General features: G+C 39.1%; 2 protein-coding genes across 3 annotated transcripts in view; both read right to left on the bottom strand.

Moving 5' to 3' along the window:
* ANAPC4 (anaphase promoting complex subunit 4) overlaps positions 1-2,051 on the bottom strand; it is a 40,983-nt gene extending 38,932 nt beyond the window's left edge. For both annotated transcript variants that reach the window (XM_024745554.1, XM_024745555.1), the window contains exon 1: positions 1,717-2,051. In XM_024745554.1, coding sequence (XP_024601322.1) covers positions 1,717-1,845 — 129 coding nt within the window. In that variant the 5' untranslated portion in view covers positions 1,846-2,051. The remainder of the gene's footprint in view (positions 1-1,716) is intronic.
* Positions 2,052-10,100: 8,049 nt separating this feature from the next.
* Positions 10,101-24,705, bottom strand: part of ZCCHC4 (zinc finger CCHC-type containing 4) — a 48,140-nt gene continuing 33,535 nt past the window's right edge. The window contains exons 9-13 of the mRNA XM_024745561.1: positions 17,700-17,821; positions 17,379-17,454; positions 15,869-15,920; positions 15,213-15,357; positions 10,101-10,785 (exon numbers count right to left, since the gene is read on the bottom strand). Coding sequence (XP_024601329.1) covers positions 10,650-10,785; positions 15,213-15,357; positions 15,869-15,920; positions 17,379-17,454; positions 17,700-17,821 — 531 coding nt within the window. The 3' untranslated portion in view covers positions 10,101-10,649. The remainder of the gene's footprint in view (positions 10,786-15,212; positions 15,358-15,868; positions 15,921-17,378; positions 17,455-17,699; positions 17,822-24,705) is intronic.

Genomic DNA, 24,705 nt, shown 5'->3' with positions numbered 1-24,705 from the left:
CCTCCTAGGCACCCCCCCCCCGCCCCCGCCCCCCCCCTTCCTGGGAGATTTGGACTCCTGTCTGGCTCACTCATGCTTTCCAACACTACTCATCATCATTCTTGGAGATTTCAAGAGATACAATGTCCTGGCTTTTTGGTGCTCAACTACCTCTTCTTCAATGATCACATCCTCTACCTCACCTCAGTCACTCTCAGGGTCATGCCTGCGACCTTGTCATTACCAACAACTATAAATGCTGCCATAATCTTCAGCTGCAAACCTCCCACCTTCCATCACCACCTGTATCTCTCCTGCTCATCCCAGACACCCAACTTCAATTCTTCAACCTCACCAAGACACACAAGCCATTGACTCTACCACCGACCAACTCATTGTCCCTCACCCAACACGTGACCTCACTTCCCTACTTAATCAGGTTACAATCCAAAGTTCATCATTACAATCATTGCTCTTACATATAACTTCAACCCCCTTGCATCTCTCTTGCTTTGTCACAGTTAGTCACAACAACTCTGGTTAAACCCAACCACGCCTGCACCCATACAGCTGAACAGAAGAGACATACAACCATGCTCACTAGTTTCACTACAAAATCACTTAACCTCATGTGGCTCTTAATACTGACGAACAATCCTACCAAGTTTCACCAGGCCACTTGTCAGCTTTTTCATACCTCTCTTTTCTCCTCAAAATTCCAATATCTTCTTCTCCATCCTCACTCCTAAACAGCGCCCCTTCTTCTTCACTGAGAAAACGGAAGCAACGAATGCCCACAATTGATTACATCTATCCATCTGATCACAATGATGCTCCTATTCTCTCCCTTCTCTCCTACTGCTGTGGCTGTACTAACTGCACTCCTCTCAGGGCCAGGACAGCGTTCCAAAACACCCTGGCAGTGGAGGGAGACTAGAAGATTTCATAGAGGGCCTTGAGAAAGCAGATATCAATACCCTGACAACGAGGTCATGATAGTCAACACAGTTTTGCAGGCTGCTAAGTTTCCCTGACTGCTAAGTTCTCTTTACCACCTAGTTTCCAAGGTTGGCTGCACACCACACAACTCTCACCCGGCCAGATAACTATCAGGAGCCCTGCCAAAAGGCCAAAGGAGTAAAGAAGCCAAGGTGAAGGTTTCCTTACAAAATGGCTGCCAAGTAACTAAAAACTCTCAGCAGAAAGCTACAACCCAGTTACACTTGATGAAGCGTAATACAATGTGAACTAGAAATGCTAACTGACAACACTCATGCACATTCCAGCAGGAATCCAGTGATGGCTATCCAACCCATTCTGTATAACTTGGACAACAGAATAAAGATTCTTAAGCATCCTCTGTGGCAGCTATAGACACGCACATTCGCAGCTCAAGTCTGACAATAACTCATCTTTCTTCTGCCTAAACTGCAAGTACACTAACTGCAGACTCTGTGGACCTACTACTATGTCTAGCTCATGAGTGACACATGAGCCTTTAAAAAGCCCATTTAACACATAACTGAAAGTCTTGGGGATGCAGGACTGTATGACTGCGTTAAGCTGCATGAAAACTGTTGTTCTGGCCATAAAATGCGGGAGGTGGGCGTATAAATGACCTTTCCCATATGTGGCCCCTTAGATTCACTTAAAGTTTTCAGCAGGGCTGGAGGAAGGGGCGGGGTACACAGGTGGCCCGGGCTCGGTGTCCTCGGGGCTGCACGCCGGTTCACTCCCCTCGCCCGCCGTATTGGCCAGAGCAATGAGATCCCGCTTGGGTGACCAGACCAGGAAGATGATCTCCTGCGGTAGCTGCTTCTCTCCCACCACCCGGAAGGACGGGAAACAGGTCGGGAAACGCAACATGGGGGCGGCCCTGCAACTACACACCTAATCGGAGGCCGGCAGGGGACCCCGGGCCGCCCTGCCCGGGCCCGGCGGCGGCCGTCGCGCCGCCTCCGCCCCCGGCCCTTCGCACAGAGCCCGGAGGGTGGCGGTACTTGCCAGATGCCCCACGGCAGGCAACGCGACCCGGGAAGCCTCTGCCTCCAGTTCTCCCCCAGCTCGTCGGCCCCCGCCGCCGCGCGCGCGCGCTCCGAGCACTTCCGGTAGCCGGACTTCCTCGCGAGAGCACGGAGGCGCGCTCTCGAACCGCCGGAACCTCTTCGATAGTTTCTAAACCAGTGGGTCTCAGCCTTGGGTGCTCAGTAGAGAGGGTTGTGGGTTTTTTTTGTTTTGTTTTGTTTTGTTTTAAAACCCTGCCCAGGCAGAACCCCAGACGATTAAAAGAGAATTAATACGGAATGGGGCCAATATTTATTAAAACGCTCTAGGTGCTGCCACTTTGCAGCCAAGGTAGGAGAGTCATACTCTGAAACCTCTGACATAGGCAAATATCTTGATTCTTTATCCCATGCCTACAACTTATTAGTAGTATTAGCCCCCACCATGATAAATGAGGACTGTGGGCTCAGCTAGGATTTGTCCCGTAGCTATTGGAGCATCTACTATGTGAAGGAGCCTGAGCTACACAAATGCACGGGACAGAGGCTCTGCTCTGTAAGGTTCACAGGTCAGCCTGGCGGGTTATGTGAATCAGAACCCATCTGATGCTTCTTGTCACACATTTAAATGTGTTAACTTGTTTAAAAGTTTCCACAAGTTATGAACCTGGTTAAGAGAATGTGACAGTACCATCCTGTGATTGTTGATCTTAAAGTCTGTGGTAGAAAGCCATCTATCTAACTTTCACTTCTTTTACTTGCTCAAAGTAGAAAGGAGGCAGGATCTTCAATTTGCAACAAGCCCCGTCTTCCTGCTCTCTGTCTGGATCTAGCCCCTGGGACGAAGGTGACAGAGGTAGACTAATGCATTCAGCAACAAATATTCGAGGCACTCTTTTGTGCCAGGCGATTTGTAACTCCTCATGTTTACCCTGCTTCCTGAGATGGACTTTTTCCCTTGCCTTTTCTGCAAACAATTTAGAATGTCCCCCAAATTCACCCACAGGCAATATCCTAAGGTGAGAATGGACTTAGCTTTGTTATTCATGAAATGCGTTTTTGGGTATTATTTAATGTTCTGGGGTGGTGTGTGATTGCTAGCACAACTGATGCCACCTTGGGCACGTACAGTTCCTCCCGTCCTTCCACTGCCCTACCCAAGACTGTACTGTGCGGTAAATCACTTCTCTGTCAAGGGCATTGTAGTTAATTGTTTAATAATCATTAGGACCAGGTGGCCTCTATGCTCTGTTAGTCCCCAAGCAATGATGAAGACCTTCCCTGACATATTCCTGGCACCCACAAGACTAGTTACCCATTCATAAATCTTGACTTAACGAATGCACTTCCTGTTTCTCCAGGTGAACTATAAAATTGTCCCAGTGGTCCTTTGGCCATGCCGAGTGCAGCTGTGAATGCTTCCAGACCGTTGTCTGCTTGATCCCATCCTGTAAGTTACTGGATAAGCGTATCCATGGATTATATAATAGCTGCCTGCCTCATAGTCTGATCTCAAGATACCTTCTCCATCCTCCAACAGGTGGCAATAGATAACCTACATGGTGGGGGTCCAATATCTTTATCCGCTTAACAATCTTATGAAAACTGAATGCCATTTTCCTGAAACTTATCCTGAATATGAACCCTCATACAACACATGGAAAGGACTGTTAATAGAACTATACGCTCAGTGCTACAAGACAGAGAGTAACTACCTGTATATTATGAAACCTTCACAGAAGAGTATGAATTACCCAGAAGGCATGTATAACAACACAGGAAACAGCATAGGTGTGAAGTTCCAGATGTGGCCATAGCACCTCATGCGTGTCAGTGGGAGTGGGTGCCAGGGATTGTTACTGGAAATGATCCAAAGTAGCCATAGGACAAGAGCTATCAACACACGGTATCTCCAGCCTTTTCTTTTTCTCATTGCCCCATAAAGGAGACTTTGGCTTTACTCACTCCATTTCTTTGCCTTCCCCATTCTCTAAAGAAAACACTGCTTAGTCAAATTGGTTTACTTGTGCTTATGTGGCACAGGATCAAAAGGAAAAGGGGGAAAGGCCCCGGGATCAGGCATTGGTGCTTTTTAAGAAGGCAAAGACGGGAGATACAAATGTGCAGAGTGGGAAGTGGGAAAGGGGTGAGGGAAATGAAGAGAAAATAGACTTTAAGAATTCCCATGATGTATATTAATGTATCCTCTTCCTAGTGCTTGAAAAGAAAATGCAGTGGCTAGCTCTTTTGAAATAACTTTTTGGTAGCTAGGCTGTTTCTTTGATCACTACACCCCTTGGGCTAGCTCACACCGACGGCACCTTTCCACGTGTTATAACGGTGTGGGGTTAGATTCTGAAAGGCAGGAAGTTGAGAACAGAGGTTGTTGGCGGTGGGGTGTGTTGTTGACGGCATCACACTGGTTCATCGGTCATGCAAGACCTTAATTCTTGTGCCAAGGCTGATGATGGGTTAGAAAGGAAGGAAGACTAGTTGGGTAGAGGCGGAGGAGGGGAGAGGGGGTTGCAGGAGGTGATTCCAGAGACATTTCTGAAGTAGGATAACATGAACAGATTATTGATTAGATCGGGGGAATGAAAGCAAGGGAGTAGTCAAGACAGGTTGGGATATTTGGGCACACAGACTCAGGGAGAAGAGAACTGGTTGTTGTTGGGTGGGATATGAGGGAAGTATGAGGGGAAGGGAGGGAAAGCAGACCAGAGCAAAGGAGTTCAGTGGGGACTGAGCAAAGTAGACCAGAGCAAAGGAGTTCAGGTGGAGGTGTGGTGTGAAAATCCATCTTTGATGGCCAAAAGGCAGCTGAAAAGGCAGGTGTGAAGGGGAAAGGTCAGGGCCCGAACAGAGATGTGGGACTCACAGTGTACAGGGATGGATGATGGAGTTGTGTGGGATGTGACTGATCTAGGCCAGGTGGAAAGGCTGTTATTTTGAGAGGCCTATTTTGAAGTCAAAAAATAAGTGAAACATACAAAATAAGCAAATTAACTGGATTTGCTGGAAAAAGAAATAAATGTTAGTGATAGACTCTCTCTGCCCTGCCATGGTCACAGTGGCACAAGTAATAACTAGAATGTGTCGGCTCATGTAAATTACAAGTCCAGTCATGGGGCCAACTTCAGGGCAGACTAGATCCAGCAACTTGGAGTCACCAGGGACCCAGCTGAAGGTGTGCACTACCATAAAGCTGGCTCCCCACGTGTTTGCTGGAAGACTGCCGACAGCACCTGGAGCCACAGGCTTCCTCATTCAGAAGGAAGAATGAGCGTCTCTTCACCAGTCACAAGACTAAAGTACTGAGCTGCGTTGTAATTAGACCAGCCCCTATCCAGAGCCTCGCTGAAATCACTCCCAGGTAAAGGGGGTGGAATTATGCCCTATAAAAAGTCCTCCCCAAGAGCTGGAGCGGATGTCAGTCAACCCTCCCCCAAATCCCACAGCAGGCACACGATGGAACGGGTGGGAGTGATGGTGGCGAAGCGGCCCATCCGTAGTGTTCAATATGACAATCAATCATTACTACTCAAAGGGTGGTTTTACGTTTGAAGCGCGTCTGGGAGATGTGGGTCTAGACTATCAGTTCGTGGTGCTTTGTCTCCCACGACCACTTCAGATGCTGTTCGGAGACCAACTCATGTGACTCCCATCTGGAAAAAAAGTTCTGAGAGCTACAGAACCAGTATTTGTATATATAGGAACTTACCTTAAGGAAATAAGAAAAAATTTGAGTATAAGTATGTTCACCATAGAGTTGTTTACACTAGTGAAAAATGCAAACAATTTAGATGTCCAACCATGAGACTGATTATATACAGTACATGCATACTGAAGAATAATACCGTTGTTATAGGTATAAATTGATGTTCACAACATGTTTATGAGGAGAGGATTACAAACAGTATATTTTAATAGTTCCATTTTTGTGGGGGAAATTTTAGAGCGTCTATATAGCTTTTACACGAGAAACAATCTTTGGAAGGACACACACGTAAGTGTGACAGCGGTTATGTCTGGGTGGTAGAATTAGTTACTTTTCATTTTATTTGACTCACCTGGTAAAGTTAGCAGGCAGCAACTTTTCCTTTTGTCCTCTAAGCATGTGGAATGTTTAGGCTGTCTATCTCTAGTTTTCTCCCTTTCCTCACCTCCACATTTTCAGATGAAGAAGCTGGCCCATCTAATCAGGCTTCGTTTCTTAGAGATCACCGGATGTCACACTGCCAGTCTGCAGGGCTACTAAGCAACACAGTAGTGTGAGAATCTTGCAACACAGTAGTGTGAGAATCTTGTGACTGTCCAGCTAATGGGATAAAACTCACCCCTCAGATCTCTGCGATCTGCTTGCTTATTTTTGGTGCTTTTCTCCCCCTCAGTCTTGCTGAGTTAACATTTATACTAAGTCACTTGAAATCAAATAGTAGAGTTCTTATCTTCACTTTTTTGCAGTGACCTTCTAGCTGACCCTCAAGTAATTTAACCCATGTCCTAATGTTCCAATTAAAACCGCATCAAGTAAGTCAAATTGGATTTTCCTTTGCATTTTTTTAGGCTTTTCTTCCTTGGGGAGCTCTAAGTGTATTAGCGTCTTACTGTCAGGCAGCACAGTTGGGTTTGGAGGCGTAAGTGGCCATCTCCATTCACCCGGTCCGTATTTAGGAGCAGCTTCTACTTGGAGGGTGGAGAACGGTGTTAGCCTGGGCGCCTGCTTCCCAGGCTTGTAGGAGGAGGAATGAGGCCATGCATACTGCAACTGGTTGTCTCTGATATCACCATGTGCAAGACACAGGCTCTGGGAGCCAGTGAACGTTCACGATGATGTCCACAGGCCCCTGCCATCAACGAGTTTCTAATCTACACAGGGGAAACAAGCACAAAGAGTTGTTCTAATGCAGGACATGATTTAAGTACCTGAAAAGAAGTAGAAATGAAAAGACACACAAACACATACCTATTTTTATTTCACTGGTAAGAGACGTACTGTTCCACTGGAGACACCAACAAGGACATCAGGAAGGAGGTGGTATCAGACAAGCACCTTTTTATAGGCTGTGATTTTATATTTAAAAATTAAATATCTTGTTTTATTGTGCTTTGTAGATATTGTGGTTTGTTTTACAAATTGAAGGTCTGTGGCATCCCTGTGTTATGAGATGATGTTTTAGCATTTTTTAGTAATAAAGTATTTTTAAATTCAGGTATGTGGATTTTTTTTTTTTTAGACAATGCACACTTAACAGACTACAGTGTGGTATAAATGCAACTTTTAGATGCCCTGGGAAACCAAAAAATTCATGCGACTCCCTTCACTGAGATACTCAATTTATCGCGGTGGTCTGGAACCAAACCCACAATATTTCTCTGATGTCTGCCTATAGTCAAGCTTCTCCCAGATGCCTAGTATTTTATAAATTGCTTCAAAAAGGGCAGAAATCAACTTAAGTGTTTTTCTTAAAATAACCTTGAAAGCTGAATTATTCTAAGTTTAAAGACTTCCAGATAAGGCTGCCGATCTCGCTCACACAGCACATCCCAACATTTAAACCCTCCTGTTGGCTCTGAATTCCTCCCAGTATTGTTTAGGTCTGTCTTCCTTTTTTCAGTCCTTCTGAGAAAGAGAAAAAAGCAAGTCCTCTCCATATCTTAGGCATGCTTACTGTTAGGGAATGAATTGTGTCTCCCCAAATCTGCATGTTGAAGTCCTAACCCCCAGTAGCTCAGAGGGCGACTGTATTCAGAGACAGGGCCTTTAAAAAGGAGATGACAAGTAAAATGAGGCCATTAGGGTGGGCCCTAATCCAATCTGACTAGTATCCTTATACAAAGAGGAAATTTGGACACAGAGAGACACCAGGAATACACACACATAGAAGAAAGACCATGTGAGGACACAGTGAGGTGCCATCTGCAAGCCAGGAAGAGAGATCTCACCAGGAAATGAATCAGCAGACACCTTGATCTTGGACTTCCAGGCTCCTGAACTGTGAGAAAGTTAATTATTGTTGTTTAAGCCACCCAGTCTGTGACTTTTTGTTATGGCAGCCCTAGCAAATGAATACACCTACCACCTGAAAACCTCTAGAAAATTCCATGTTTTCATCAACTTTTTACTAAGCACCTACAATACATAAGAAAGACATGAGAGTGTAAGAAGTGGGTACTGACCTGAAGAAACTGAAACCTTTCGGGGAAACAGAACCTGTCAATATAATCACAGAATAATACATGAAAAGTGCCTCAAATGTGGCGCAGAATAGCAAGGGGTTTGGAGAGGAAGGTACTGGCTGCTATCAGGGACTCATGTGAGGCTTCCCAGGAGAGAGTGGGACTTGGGCCACGGCCTAAAGGCTCCATAAGACTTTAACAGACGGCTGTATGGAGGGAAATGTTCCAAACAGAAAGAAGAGAATAGGATGAAAAGATTGGGGCACACTGGAGAGATAAATTAGTCTAACTATCAGACTAAATGTAGGGAAAAAAACTGAAATCCGATCATCCAGGGCCTACAAAGTAACTTTGTATTTCATTACATTTTATAATATAAACAAGAAGTAGAATGAAATTTAGCTGTAGTTATTTAAGAAAAATGTCCTTTTAAAAAGCTTAGAAAGTTTTATCTGTCAAATTTCAGGAATTTTCTTCTATTGCTATTTTGAGTAAGTATCTTAATGTTCAGATAGGCAGATTTCTAATTAGAACAAATGACTTCATCTCCCATCACACTTTACCTCCCAGAGACATTTTTACATTCTATTAGTTTATCCTCTGAGAAAAGAAAGGGATTAAGTCCTTAAAATTAGTATTAATTGAACAAAAAAAACCAGAACCATCAAATTTCCTATTTTTAACTCTCTAAGGAGGTAATGAAGTTTTTAAGTACAGAATTCCTGATTATAAGTAATACCCTATTTGCTCAATACTAAGATGGACATTTTTTTCACATTTCAATATTTCTGAAAAAGAGACATCTAAAATTTAATATATACAATTAATGAGATAAAGGTGTTTTCTCCCTGAAAAGCTATGATTACATCGAAAATGCATTTTACAACTGATGGTATCTTAAAACTAAGAAAATATGGTGATGATAAAAACCATTGGCCATCAGGACCCAATTCTTCAGCAGTCACGGTCCCGCAGCTGTCTGAGTTTCGGGGGACATTTCAACAGATTTTAACCATGGTATTGTGGACACCATGAAAGTCAGGCAATGTCCACATCTATGCCTGAATCAGAGAGGGGAACTCTCACAATGATTGTACAAGGTTCATATCTCATCCAATCACATCAAAATCTGCCCCTCCTATCACCACAGGAACCCATGTTAAAGAGGGGGCAAGAGAAGAGTTTTCTGATGCTTGTTAAGTCCAGGAGCTTAGCTCATTTTTTGATATAGCCTGATCTACCAGGACCACACTGATCAGGGCCACATGTGCATATTCCACATCAGGCAACAAACCATCCTAACTTAAATACCGGGTGGAATTTAAATACCAGATGGAGTGCAGTTCTTCTACCTTTACTCTCAGGGCTCTAGCTAAGCCCAAGCAGAGATGCCTCCAAACCTGCTCTAAAGCAGTCATTTGGGAAAGAGAGAAGAGTCATTGTGCAAATGCAAGCCATTCTAAACTACTAAGTCTTAAGGAGACGATGAACTGTTTGTTCAAACTACTCCCTTCCATGCTACAATACCTGACCACCCGGTGATTACCATTAGTGCTCGTAGCCATCTTCATTTGTTAACGTTTCTCACGGGTGGCAGGAGAGCTGAGAGCCAGGGGCATGTGCCTCATTTAATTTCACCACAAACAAACCTGAGGTCTAACTATTATTGTCCCCATTATAATAACGAAGAAACAGTAGCTTCTAGAGAATGAATGACCTGGCTAAGGACATACAACCAGAAAGTGTTAGAATAGGAATGAGGACCACCAAAATGATCACCAAAATATCCTGCCTTCTGCTACTACTTGTACAAAGACAGAAACATACTGCCTAGGTTAAAAGACACTAAGATGACAGAGCACGTCATAATTCTAAATACCTCGCTCATTCAACAAACATTTAGGTGATTCTATACCATCAAAGGAAAACTGCAAAAAGTATTTGAAAAATAAATATTTAATAATGTAACCATAATCATAATCTTTATATCTTTAGACTGCCTTTGTCAAAATTCTTTCCATCATCTTCAGAGTCTGTCTAAAAAAAAATTAAACATTGTATTTCTCTTTACAAGTGGGGTTTAAGCCATTGTACAATACTTTAATATTTAAAACATCGAACTTAACATACTCTTATGTTCAATGTAAACAAAACCTCAGGTTTTCATTCTCATTTTCTTCTTTCTTCTAGCAAAAGGACGCTTTATACCCATTTTTCAGATAAAAGAGGCTAAAATAATATGACTGGAAGAGATTTAAAGAGAGAAAAAAGGCACTGAGAGCTGGCAAACCAGCTAAGGATGAAACAACTCCCCAGGTCTCCAGAGGGGCTGCTGGGGGTGAGGAGGTCTATAAACCACCTGCCTACTTTCAAGCTTAGAGAGGTGCATACCTTTGAAAGCAACAGAATTTAAGTCCAGTGAGGCACTTTCAGAAAATGGCATCAAATAAATCTATAAATCTTTCTTATTTGCAAGCCACTGGACATTTAAGAGCACAGATATTGATGAGCTCTTTCTCTTCTTTTCTTCTTCCCTGTAACAGTTGTATGATTCATGGACTGTCCTTTAGTGGTCTCCATTTTCATCTTATTGCTCTTTCTTTGCTTCTGCTTTCTGACAGCTCTGAAAAACAAGGTGCTAAATTATTTTGTAGAATGAGCACAGTGAATTATGTAATTATGTTGAAGTTTAATTAACTAGCTAACCAAATAAGAAAACAGAAAGGGAAGAATTTACTGTATTATAAGCATAAATCCTCAGAATCCTAACCATAATAAGGAGATAGAGTCCTGACCAAGCAAAATGTTTGAGAAAAGAAATTTCTTTGAAACATGGTGACTACAAATTTAGAACAATCTATTCAGGACAAACACGCCACAGAAGTAAATAGTCGGGCCAATGAGTTGGGAGGTTTTTTGGTTGGTTTTTCTTTCTTTCTTTTTTTTTTTTTTTTTTGGTACATCTGTACTGCTCAACTCAGCACTTCAATCTCCAAATCCCTGAATTACATTTTTCAGAAAAAAGACCAACACACTGGCAGTTAGCAGTGGTAGAAAAATGAAATAGCACAATGGAAAAAACTGAAAAGACTTAAAGAGGCCCATCTTATAGTCCTACAGCTAATTTTCCTTTCCTCAGTAGATCTAAAAGTCCTGACAAGTGCCATACAAGATGCCAACATTTTGTGGTCTCTTCTTGAAGACAAGCTTCAAAATGAACAAGTTGAAGCCACTATGGAGAACAGTACAGAGGTTCCTCAAAAAACTAAAAAATAGAACTACCATATGACCCAGCAATCCCACTACTGGGCATATACCCTGAGAAAACCATAATTCAAAAAGATACATGTACCATAATGTTTACTGCAACACTGTTTACAATAGCCAGGACATGGAAGCAACCTAAATGTCCATCGACAGATGAATGGATAAAGATGTGACACATATATACAGTGGAATATTACTCAGCCATAAAAAGGAATGAAATTGAGTTATTTGGAATGAGGGGGATGGACCTAGAGTCTGTCAGAGTGAAGTAAGTCAGAAAGAGGAAAACAAATACTGTATGCTAACACACATATATAGAATCTAAAAAAAAACAGTACTGATGAAGCTAGTGGCAGGGCAGGAATAAAGATGCAGATGTAGAGAATGGACTTGAGGACACAGGGTGGGAAGGGGAAGCTGGGATGAAGTGAGAGAATAGCACTAACATACATACACTACCAAATGTAAAACGGATAACTAGTGGGAAGCTGCTGCATAGCACAGGGAGATCAGCTCGGTGCTTTGTGATGACCTAGAGGGAGGGGATAGGGAGGGTAGGAGGGAGGCTCAAGAGGGAGGGGATATGCGGATATATGTATATGTATAGCTGATTCACTTTGTTGTCCAGCAGAAACTAACATAACGTTGTAAAGCAATTATACTCTAATAAAGATATTTTTTTAAAAAATGAACAAGTTGAAACTCACTCTCTAAAAAACATTAAATCACACCAGGAAAAAAAAACACCCAGATCGGGCTTCCCTGGTGGCGCAGTGGTTGAGAGTCCACCTGCCGATGCAGGGGACACGGGTTCATGCCCCGGTCCGGGAAGATCCCACGTGCCGTGGAGTGGCTGGGCCCGTGGGCCATGGCTGCTGAGCCTGCGCGTCTGGAGCCTGTGCTCCGCAATGGGAGAGGCCACAACAGTGAGAGGCCTGCATACCGCAAAACAAACAAAACAAAACAAACAAAACAAACAAACAAACAAAACCACCCAGATCCTTTGTTTCAGGTGATCTCTGAACTACATTACAGGCAATCTATAGCTGAGGAAGATTACTGCTCTATCCATTCACTTTCTCCAAGCTAGCAGAATCATGCCATTTATCATATCATGAACGAAGGGATGGGCTGGGGCTGCCAGTAATGGCAAACCTGGGCATTTCCATGGCTTCCCAGCAATATCAATTGTTAGATTCACTTCTCCTAAACCACCACGAGTCCTAGGGAAATGCTCCTTCTTGATCTTCCCAGAACCAAAACCTGGGAAAGGAGCTTCATAAACAGTATATAATCTCCTATATTACTACCAAACTCAGCCTCTCCTTTTGTTCATTCCGTATACATGTTAAGTGTTGGGAATACAAAAATGAATGGACAAAGTCTTTGACTTCAAGGAGCTGGGAGACTGAGCCAAGGCAGATGTCACCCTTCCCTTTCCTTCCCCCCCGCCATTTTTTTTAGGGGAAGAAACAGAGGCTATGAAATCATCCATGAGAAAGTGGCAGAACTAGTTTGATTCAGGAAATTGTGTTCTTAATTACCTTGATACTACATACTCTACTATAAATTATTCAGGTATGTAAAATGCTAAGCATACAGTAATTAATAAATAAATATTAGCTATTATTAGTAGCTCCACATGACTACTACTCAGAATTTTGCTTGGCAATTTTATATTTTTCCATGTTTAGAATTTTCACGATGGACTGGGGTATCCTATAAGTTCAAAATAAAACAGTCATCTTTATACTCTTTTGTGCATGTTACATAAATCTCCTTTCCCTCCAGCCATTTTTTAGAAGTAGGATAATGTCCTGATAAATGATGATTTAGCAAATTTTTTCTTTTTCTTTTTTGCGGTACGCGGGCCTCTCACTGCTGTGGCCTCTCCCGTTGCGGAGCACAGGCTCCGGACGTGCAGGCTCAGCGGCCATGGCTCACGGGTCCAGCCGCTCCGCGGCATGTGGGATCTTCCCGGACCGGGTCACGAACCCGTGTCCCCCGCATCGGCAGGCAGACTCTCAACCACTGCGCCACCATGGAAGCCCAGATTTAGAAAATTTAATGAAGTATAATCTCTTGATGGCAAAGTCAATGAAGCTATGCATGTCTGTATACAAAATTTAAACAAATTTTCTTTGGTTTGTCCACTCAGAAGAAGAACTAAACGTGAACCAGATTTCACTAGAAGATACAGTAAACAAAAACAGAAAGAAAATGTTCATTTGTAATATGAATAAACAAAACTTTCCAGAGATAAAGTCTCTCAACAGTGATAAACTGAGTATAATAAACTGATTGTTTCATTTTGCCTTAAAATTAAATTGACCTAGTATTTGTCCTCTAAATTATAGGTATTTATGTAACTGATAAAATGAGCTCTAACCACAAGAGGGAGCCAGCATCATTCCAGATCACAACCACAGGAAAATTAATACCAAGGAAAACCAAATTAACATGACAACTATAAAACATATAAGATGAAAAGATCTTTTATGCCATATATGCTAAAAAAGCTATTAAAATTATTTTTTACTATTATAAAGAAAAAATTTTGCATTGTCAATTTCATTGTAAAATTTTTTTGAAAGCAGTATCTGAAGATCACGGTTCACAGTTTAGGAGTCTTCTCTGAGAGAAGAAAGTGGTATTATTTAATAACTATCAGGTATACCACATCCTAAGGAATTTGGTCTTGAATTAAAATTGATAAAATCAAAATAAAATAAAATAAAATAAAATTGATAAAATCTAGTACTAAGAGATACTACATGATTTCCCTCAATGAAAACAACATATTACTATCAAATAGACTAGTCAGGGCTATTTAAGAACCAATAAAGAGCCTACACTGTATTACCAAAATGCAAATTCAGTTTCCACGTGTCATAAGATCACAGAATCAAAGGCTGAGCATGTTGTTTGCAAGGAGAATTACATTGTAATAGTGCAACAACCCCAGATCGATCCTTTATTAGGTTGTATTCTATTCTTAAAGCTTTATAAAAAAATATTTTATAAGACTCTTCAATACACCTCTTTAATTAATTTTTAAAATTCCACTTCTACCCTAGATTACTTAGTGGAAATAATTATTTAAAGTAAATTTGATAAAAAGTAATGGAAAAGGTAGTTTAAATACTAGGCAGAATTCAAGTGGCTGGGCTTTAACGGAAAAAAATGATTTCTACTGACCAAAAAAAAAACAAATGGAAAAGAATTCTAATACAATCACAAGTAGCTACTAAACCATCAGATACTTCTAATAATAATAGATTTTTTTTCATCACAAGTCATATGATAGCTCAAAATTTTTATCCTGATCTCAAAGGTCATATAATGTTAAACTTGGCTATCTGGTTTTCACATCAGTAAAACAAGAGGACTCAATAGCTATAATCCCTTCAGTTTAAAAGGAAAAAAGTGTAACATTCAAGTTAGCCCAGTTGAAATACCAATAGTTTTTCTAAATATACTATTGTCATTGGTATAACTTTGCTCTGAATTACACAGCTATATTACACAAATATATAGGAAGTGAGTCACTTTCTACCTTATATTTTGGTTATTTTCATGCCTTACCTGTAAAATTTTAAGCTCTTTGACTCACCTTCATATCCTCCCTCTCCCCATCTATGCAAACAATACCTAACAGTGAAAGCAACAATTAATTTAGCATTTAGCATTTCTGGATCCTCTGATTATTGTGTACTTCGGTGGATTGCTCTGTACAAATATACAAGGAAAATTTTTTCTTGTAAATAAAAGAATTCAACTAACTTGTTAACTTTCTTAGATGTAAAGATGTTAGGACAAGTACTCCGTTTATGATCTAATTCACCACAAATAAAGCAGCCATCTTTAGGGCCGTTGCAAGAATGATCTGGAAGAGCACAGTGATTGCAAATGTTACAGTGGATCCAGGCTGTAAAATAAAAATTAGGTATTAGAAGAGGTTCATTTAATATAATTTTTCATTTGATTAACCTTTATAAGGAAGCGTGAATAGTGTTTACTTCAAATATTGTGATTGCTTTGCATAGCTAATTATAATTTGGCTAAAGAGGCCAAGGTTAAGAGGTTGGAATTCCATGTAAACCAGCTAACTTCTTTCTGATACATGGCAACAAATTCAGCCCTTCTGCCCTGAGTCATGAGCTTAGAGCCACTGACAAAATGGGGGCTGGCTGAGTGATACAAAACCCTGTTAAAACAAGCCAAAGCAAATGCAACACTGAAACAGGGTTAAAGTCATGTCTCTCTTTGAAGGAGAGAACGTACATTTTGGCAAGTGTAAAAATTAAAAAGCAAGTAAATTAAGGCAAGTCTCTATTATTTTTTTCTTTTGTAAATACAGTTAAATAAAAACCCTATTTAGATGAAGAAAAAGTCAAATATTTTCAGAAGATCTCAAACACTTAAGTCTGAATACTTACAAGGCTTTACACACTTTTTGCAGAGAAAGCAATGATTCCATTTCCTGCCATCCTACAAAAACAATTTTTAAATTATGTTTAACTTGTCACTAAAAATCAAATTTCCACAATTAAAAATTAAAATGTCTTATTAAAATCTGTGTAAATTATTCATTCCTTATTTCTCACTTTCCTGGGCTTTACTATTAAATACTTTGATTTTAATTTATGCATTTCTCTACTCAACTCAAACGCCTCCTTGATGGGCCCCAATTTCCTTAACTCTAAAACTGGAGGATTTATCTAAATGATCTTGAAAGTCCACTCCAGATCGAGCAACCCAATCTGCATAAAGAAGGACTCAATGAAAATTTCAAGAGAATTAATGATTCATAGTTTTTATGTGTCTAGCTGGTATAATCCTTAATAACATTCATATTTGAGAACTTAATGTAATTTACAAGGATAGAGATTACTATTTGAGTAATTTAAAAAACTGTGAAATAAAACATACCTAAAAAAGTACATGAGATGCATATGTCCAGTCTAATGAGTATTATAAAGTGAACACTGATGAACCCAACAAGTCAAGAGAAAATACCATCAGTACTCTAGACACTTCCCCACATGCCCCTTCCCAACCCAGCATTCCTCCTTCCCCACTGAGAAACACCTATCTTGGTTTTTGTGATGGTCACTTCCTTGCTTTTGTTTATTTTTTCCAGTTACGTGTGCATCTCTAAATAATAAAATTTTGTTTTCCTCATTTTGTACTTTGTATGATCTGAGCATAATTTTTTTTAATGAAGAATACAGATAATTTCTAAACTAATTGGAAATATAAAATCAGATGTGTTACCATAGTTAAAAACCAGTATAACCAGTAATATAATTATAAAGTTATAAAAAATGTACTTTCCAATAGTTATAAAAATATAGCCTTTCCTCTGGCGAATAATATGTGCATATCAGGCAACTAAACTTCACATGTTCTTTCTGACTGGATTTAGTTAAAATAACCGAGTAACCTAAAGGTGATCCCACCTTCCTAAAAAAATAACTAGGAGGTATGTCCCCTGTAGTCCTTCCTCATCTGTAAAAAGCCCTGTCTACTAGTGCTGTGAGGAGTAAATACACAGCACATGTTATCAATTATTGCTTCATCAGAACAGTGATGGTATCTAATAGTTCAATTCCTTATTCGAAACACCTTAATTTTGCCCTCAACAAAATTTAGCCCTTATTTATTAGTGCCTTATTTGAAACACTAATAATTTTAGCAGTCATACAGTACCATATAAAAATAACTCAAATAGTTGTTAATGATGATGAAGGCAACTAAGTATTTTAAAAGCCTGCCATACTTTATAATTAGAGAAAAAATATTATATTAAATTATAATTAATAAATAATAATACATTAATACAAATTAAAATATTAACAAAATAACATTAAACAAATGTAATGAAACTAGTAACCTAAAATAAAACTACTATGTTTGAGTAAAAACACATTCTAAAGAAAACTGTACCTTGGATGTGCAAGAATTACAGTGTTCACAGTGCTGATTCTCTAGAGAAACATATCGTTGACACAGAGGGCAAAATCTAAGGAGAAAAGAAAAGACTCGAAGAAATCAGCTGCATATACTTATTGAGATTCACAAGGTAGATAAAAGTTCACAAGGCATTTGTTACAAAAATTCGGTGTAATTCAAATTAAATTCAATATAACATCATAGGCCAAATTTAAAAGTAATAAAAGAACTACATGAGTCAGTATGAAAGGCATTTGGTGTTAGATATATGGAACTTTATTTTCAGTGACTTGTGTACTTCAAGGTCTCTCTTACCTGTACCCTTCTTCAATAGGAAGGATTATTTTGTTGGGTGGGATATTGGTGAAAATACGCACAGGAGACTGTTTCCGTCCTGTCTTTCCATGTTTATAAAGTGCATGATTATCATAATCTACCTAGAAAGTTTAAAAAAATTAAAAAGGAAAAATTTCTCAAATGAGTCAACATTCGTTAAGATTCTTTAACCAATAAATGAACAAACTGATGCCAAGGTACAAATTAAATCAGAGTATTTAATAAGAAGTTCTCAAAAGCAGAGTTTACTTATTAATCAACAGCCTCAGAGGGGCCTCTATGAGAGTAAAATTTCATTATAAAAAAAGTAAAATTTGTTATGACACATTCATGTTACCTAGGATTCAAAAAACAACTCTAATCTTTTATCCAATGCAATAGACTTTGCAGGAAAGGCTTTTATATAATTAAGACTTTAGCTTTGGTCATTAAAACATTCCACCTTTGATGATCTGTGCCAGCTTGTATAGGGCTTTTCATTTTTTGCCTGTGAAATTCACTGCATGCCCGTTTTCAATTCCCCAAGGCTCAGTGGAGCCTCAGTGTGGCCCTCCACCATCACTCTCTGACACAGCCAACCCAGCATTCCTCCTTCCCCACTGAGAAACACTTATCTTGGTTTTTGTGATGGTCACTTCCTTGTGGGGGCCAGGCAGTGGCTCTGCCACTCACTTTTTATGTGACCTCAGGCAAGTCTGCATCATTTTCATCTGGAAAAGGAGGTTACTGATACTTACCTTAGAGTTGTTATGAAAGTTAAATGAGACAATGTATGTAAAACACTGAATTCAGGATCCGGCAAATGGTAGAGACAGATAGAAGGATGGAGTGCAGAGGGAAATCTATAACTATAGTTGTTTTCCCCACAATGACTATTTCGAATGTTTACCTCTCTCCTCAAGATCCCTAACTCAACTTTCCATTTCTGCAGATTATCTGGAAAGTAAACTGAGGCCAACAAGCATGATTTCTATTAGCTTCTTGCTCCCGTCTCCTCCTCCACCCTATCATCCATACACATTCTCAATTTGGTTTTAAACCTGCCATGAATCCACCTGGCCACTAAGTCCATCCATCTTCAGATCAGTAATTCTCAAAGTTTGGTGTCTGGATCAGCAACATCAGCATCACCTGGGACCTTGTTAGAAATGCAAATTCTTGCCCCACCTAGGACCTAATAATACAGAAACTCTGGAGGTGGGACCCTGCAATCTGTTATTTTTAACAAGCCTTCCTGGCACACTAAAGTTTGAGAGCCACTGCTTTACATGACCCACAAGAATACCATGGGATTTTTATAAGGTTAATACAGGTAGATTGCAACTTTCAAGTAAGTTGTAATAAATTCTTTAGATTCTAAATAAGGTTACACTTAAGAATTTACAACAGAACTGACTTGCAAAGTAGCTATTTAATGAGAGAATTACAAAAATGTAAGGAATCGGTGACAATGGAAAGAGAGGCCTTTAATGGGAGGGAGATTCCTAAGCTCTCTCCATGGCTATGCCAATGCCTGCCAGATTTACAGGTGAACAAATTTAGGAAGACTGATTAACAAGCTTCAGCAGTGGGAAAAAAATAAGTACAGGATGAGGAGACTCAGCTAAATGAGAGACAGTGGGGGAAAAGAAAAGCCCTAGGGCATTCGGCATGTGAGCACGCACAGTCCAACGTGGGGAGTCCACAGTCTATCACAAAGGTGTAAGACTGGTGTGGGCTCACAGCCGGCTTACACAGAACTTGTAATATCGTAACAAGGAAGGGAGATGAAGTTAGATCACATTTGAAGCCCTCCATTCAGCTGCTACATTTTAAGAGAGACATCATTAATAAAGCCAGTTCATTTCTATTGAAAGTAATGGGAATAAATAGGGCTTATAGTTTAACAGATTGGGGGTGTTTATTCAGAAAAGAGAAGACTGGGAGGATCTGATAGCTATGTTATAACTGAAGGGGTGTCATGTGGAATAGAAATTAGACTTATCCTTTATTGCTTCGGAAAACAGAAGTAGGACCAATGGTTAGAAGTTAATAGGGAGCATATTTTATCTCCATATGAGAAAATTTTCTAACGATTAGAGCTATTAAATAAATTGAGTTGCCTTGTAAGGCTGTAGGACTTTGCTCAGGGAAAGCATTCAAGTGAGACTAGATGACTGCTTGTCATGAATTTAGTGGAAAGGATTATTACATTGGGAAGTCAGCCTACGTTAAGGCTATGCATCTTTACAACTTGAAAATTCTATGAATATACGTTACCTATTAGAGGCTAAGATACAAAAGTAGATTTTACTTCAAAATCACCGTAAAATAGTACCTTAAGTAGTTTTCTTTTAAAATGATTTAAATTCATAATTTTTCCCTAATGCACCTTCTCTATGTATTCAGTAAATATATGGTACCATATTAAATTCAACAAAGATATTTTGAACATTTATGAGTGTCATAAGAAAAAAAATTCTTCCCAAGAGAATCTTATGAAGATTTTCAAATGCTGGAAAAGAGTATCTCAGAAAGATTTTTAGTAAATGGAATAGTCCATGCAATATAATAGATAGCAGATGGAAGAGAGGGGAAAAAAAAGAATTTCTTTATGGTTACCTAAGGAGTCAGAGAATGTGTGCGTCAGGGAGCTGGTTGATTACTTGATTTTGCATAACCTAATTGAGATTATTATTATTTTTAAATGTGGGTTTGTTGTGCTAATTAACTATAAACATATGGTATGTAAAATGCATGCTGCTAGGGTAAATTAATGTACCTCTAACATACATCCATATTTCATAGCTTCATCCACACAAATAAACCTCCTATGGAAGTGCTGTAAAGCAAACACAATTTTGCAAATTGCGTATCACTAGTGGTAGAGCTGATACACCATTTTCCCATCATTATCCCTGACATTTCACTCACAATGATGATGAGAGGCATTTTTGAATAGAAAATTTCTCTCATGGAACTGATTAATGTGATGAAGTACTGTATAGAAATGAGGGAAAGCACAAAATCTCTGCAATTCCTAACTTTTAATTTTATCTATACACAAATTTCTTCTGCAACATGAGACTGAAACTAGTTATACGGAAAACAAGACATTCAAGTCGACAAACATTTATTACTCTGCACCTACTATGCTCCAGGTATCATGCTAGGAAACAAAGCTTCAATAAAACAGAGTACATGTTTGTATTTTCATAAATCCCTAAAGTGTGTTCTGTTTAATTTCAATATATTCAAAAGATTCCAAGTGAACTCTTCAGCTCCATCAATCAACTTCTACCATAGCAATAAGGTTTTTTAGTCACACCATATTCCATGTAACCTCTTATTTTAAATATCATATGTATTACACAGACATACACATACATATATGTGTGTGTGTTATTCCTCATCACTTCAAATCCATTAAATGTTTTATGTTTATTGAATTTTGAGAATTTCACGTGTCACCTTATAATTTACAATCATTTCTGAGAAATTCCTGTCAAAACCTCTTCATTTCTGAACATGAAACCAGACTCGAATAACAAACAGTTTTCTAAACAGGATGTTTTTTAAAAGACAGCTTTAAAAAAAAGCAAAGATCTCTACTTTTAACAATCCAGACAAATGTCCCAGATTAAGCAGAAACAAGAGATCAAAGCATGTTCAAGGTGGAAGGGAAGTGAGAAGATCTAGTTCAGATATGGTAAATACAGGACCTGAATGCCATCACTCCCTGACCCTGACCCTGTGGCAGACATCACTAATCAGTCACGCTACTCTTTGCCACTGAGCCTGGTATTCTCAACAAATTCTCCAGAAAGTCACTACCAATTTATCAGGCTTAAGTCTAAAAGTAAAACTTATCCAGCATCCTTTTTCTGGTTCAGTCATTTTATTTTATAGGTAAGGAAACAGAGACCTGGAAAGATAAAGTGACTTCCCTCAAGATTATATTTAATCTTCTAAAAGGCAGTGCTAAGACTCAAACTTCTTCTGACTCTAAATCAGAATTTCTTTTCATTACCAAATCCTTCCTTTCTAATCTGCCCTTAATAAAGCTCTTGGTTTTCTACGTCTTTGATAGCTATTTTATTCTGTACTCATCAAGTGCTTTATCACTGAAGAGTCTACATGATTTATAGTTTATGAAGATTTGCAGCATTTCCGCCTTCCTCTTACCTAAAAAAGTTATTTCCAAAAAAAGAGATTTAGTGATTTTTTTTTTTTTACTGCATTGTGGTTTCGGGGCTTATAATCATCTCAGGCAAAGTCAGAAAGAAGGCCTAATCAAGGTCTATGAGAAAAGACCTGTTGTGAAGGAGGAGAGGAAACTTTCAAATTTTTCATTTGATGAAGGTGGCTAACATAAAAGGAAAAAAATTACCACAAAATGAAGTTAAAGTAACAAAAGAAAAAAAAAAAAAGAATGCAAAAGGCTCAGAAAGGACAATAAGTTCAGAGAGAGTTTCAAAAAAAAAAATAGTAGAAAAATCAAAAGTAGCGGTACAACAAACAAAGTTTACATATACCCTAGGAGACCTGGCAAAATCAGTTTCTCCCACTGAGCATGTAATGGGCAGTAGTGTTCTTATATTTAATAGGAATCATGAAAAAATGAAGATTTTTTTTTTGTTTTATAGGTTTTATTCTAATTCTTCTTCTCAAAGGTTGGCTTTCTCTTTATTGGAAAGACTGCTTTTCACCCTGATACATGTGGCCTAATTAGAACATTTTCCACCAATGCACTGAATCATGATTACTTTCAGTAAGCTTGGACCTTGGAACTAGTTCTTAAAATTAAAACTACAGTATTTCCAAAAGTTCTTTCCTAGTAACACAGGCTGTCTAAACAAATAACTGGTTACTACACATTAATAATCACTCTCATCTGCTTTATTCTGGATCTGCCTTCTTCTGCCTCCTCACCAACTGAAACTCTTGCCCACAGTGAAAACTCATCTCTAAATGTGGATGAAACAGTTTTCTGAGGAACGATGTGTTTTGCAGTTAAAATAATGTGTTTTCTGACATAAAAATTGGAGAAAAGTTTTACCCCCATTCTGGGGCCATCTGAATGATGACTATAGTGATGGTTACGACAATGCTTATAGCAATAACCTTTTTTCTATATTTGCCGTGTGTCAGGGATGAGGCTAAATCTTTTAATGTATTATCTCAAATAATTCTTAAAACCTTATGAAGCAGATATATTATTATTATTCTCATTTAACAGGTAAGATGAGTTTCAGAGAGTTAGATAAAATGTGTAGGACTAGCTAGTAGGTGGCAGAAGCAACATTATAACCCAGTTCCTTTTCAACTCCAGAGCTCGTGCCCTTTTTCATTCAAATATTCATTTAACATGTACAGGGCACCTACTATGTGCCAAACATTGTACTAGATGATTATTCACTGTCAAAGGCAGCAGGTGCTCCTGGAAACCAGAAATAGTTTACTTAGTTAACGTCTTTAGGATATGTCAGCTACCTCTGCATTGCAAATGTCCATATTAGAAGCATCCTTCAGATAAGAAACAGAAAACTGGATGCCCTAAAAAGAAAGTAAACCAGCTTTGAGAAGATATATGGTATGGATTTGCCTAAAGCAGAGCTCAAGAAGTCAAGGTTAAAATGACTTGTGCTACACACTTTTGGAAAGGACACTGTTAATATGGTTCAAGAGCCATAAAAAAGTCCATGAAATTTGATAATGTAACTTTTATAATTCTATTTTAGTTTTGGAAATTTATTTTAAGGGAGTTATGGAAAATATGGAAAAATTACATGAATAAAAGATGTTCATGGCAGTGTTATTTATAATACCTTAAAGGTGGGAGCAACCTCTAAGTCCAAAAAGAAGAGAATGATAACATAGCCTATTGATGGAACAATTTACTTATTAAAAGCATAAGGTTATGTAGCTACATTTTAAAATATACACTTATATAAGGCAGAAATGAAGAAAGCAGAATTCATATTCATCTTCTATGATTACAAATACGTAAAAGTGTTTTTTAAAAAGACTGGATGTGAATACAGCTGACCCTTGAACATGGTTTGAACTGCGTGGGTCCACTTATACGTGGATCTTTTTCAATAGTAAATACTGAACCAAAGTTGGTTGGATCCACAGATGTGAAACTGCAGATATGGAGAAACCTCACATACAGAGGGCTGATTATAAGTTATACACCAATTTTCAACTGCACCCATAATCCTCCTGTTGTTCAAGAGTCAACTGGACCTCAAAATTATAATATTTGCTATGTGAGGTAGAATCACAGGTGGGATCTATCCCCTCATTTCTGGTAACACTGTTTCATTATTTCTAAATAATTTTCATAACAGTGTATATCTTCAAGACTAGAAAGGTTAGAACCAAGTGCTATAGGGAATTATACCCATTATCTTGTAATAGCATATAATGGAATATAATCTGCAAAAATACTGAGTCACTATGCTGTACACCTGAAACTAACACAATATTGTAAATCAACTATATATATATAAAAAAAGAAACAAGTGCTATCTTGGAACAACTAGTGAAGACGTTTACAGCTCTAGAGCTGAAAAGCCTGAATCAGAGGCTAGTCAACTGCTCAGAAAAATCAAATAGAAAAATGTCATTACAAAAGTGGAAGCAGTGCCCGCTTGGTGACCACACATAGTGATGGCGACAACAGGGTTAACCTCAGAACCCAAGGAAATGAATCCAGGAGAGTGGACATTGAAACAGAAGGAGTTGAAGGACAAGGATGCAAAGGAGGAGGTCCAGTCAGTCTGCCCTGAATCAGCACACCCACACCTCAGCATCTCTGCTTCTCTGACACGCCACAACCTTGGGCACACCCCTCATTAGAGATCCTGGCATCCTCTGAGCAGCAAAGTTAAGTGTACATGGCGTTCCACCCACCAGAAAAAGCACTTTACTTCTCTACAACCTCCGAATGGAGAAAACCCATGTTCACAATGATGACCCTGGGGTGCTGCACAATCTTCTG

Source organism: Neophocaena asiaeorientalis, unplaced genomic scaffold, assembly GCF_003031525.2.
Source record: "Neophocaena asiaeorientalis asiaeorientalis breed wild unplaced genomic scaffold, Neophocaena_asiaeorientalis_V1.1 scaffold397, whole genome shotgun sequence".
Classification (NCBI taxonomy): Eukaryota; Metazoa; Chordata; class Mammalia; order Artiodactyla; family Phocoenidae; genus Neophocaena; species Neophocaena asiaeorientalis.
This window is presented reverse-complemented; position numbering and strand designations above follow the sequence as displayed.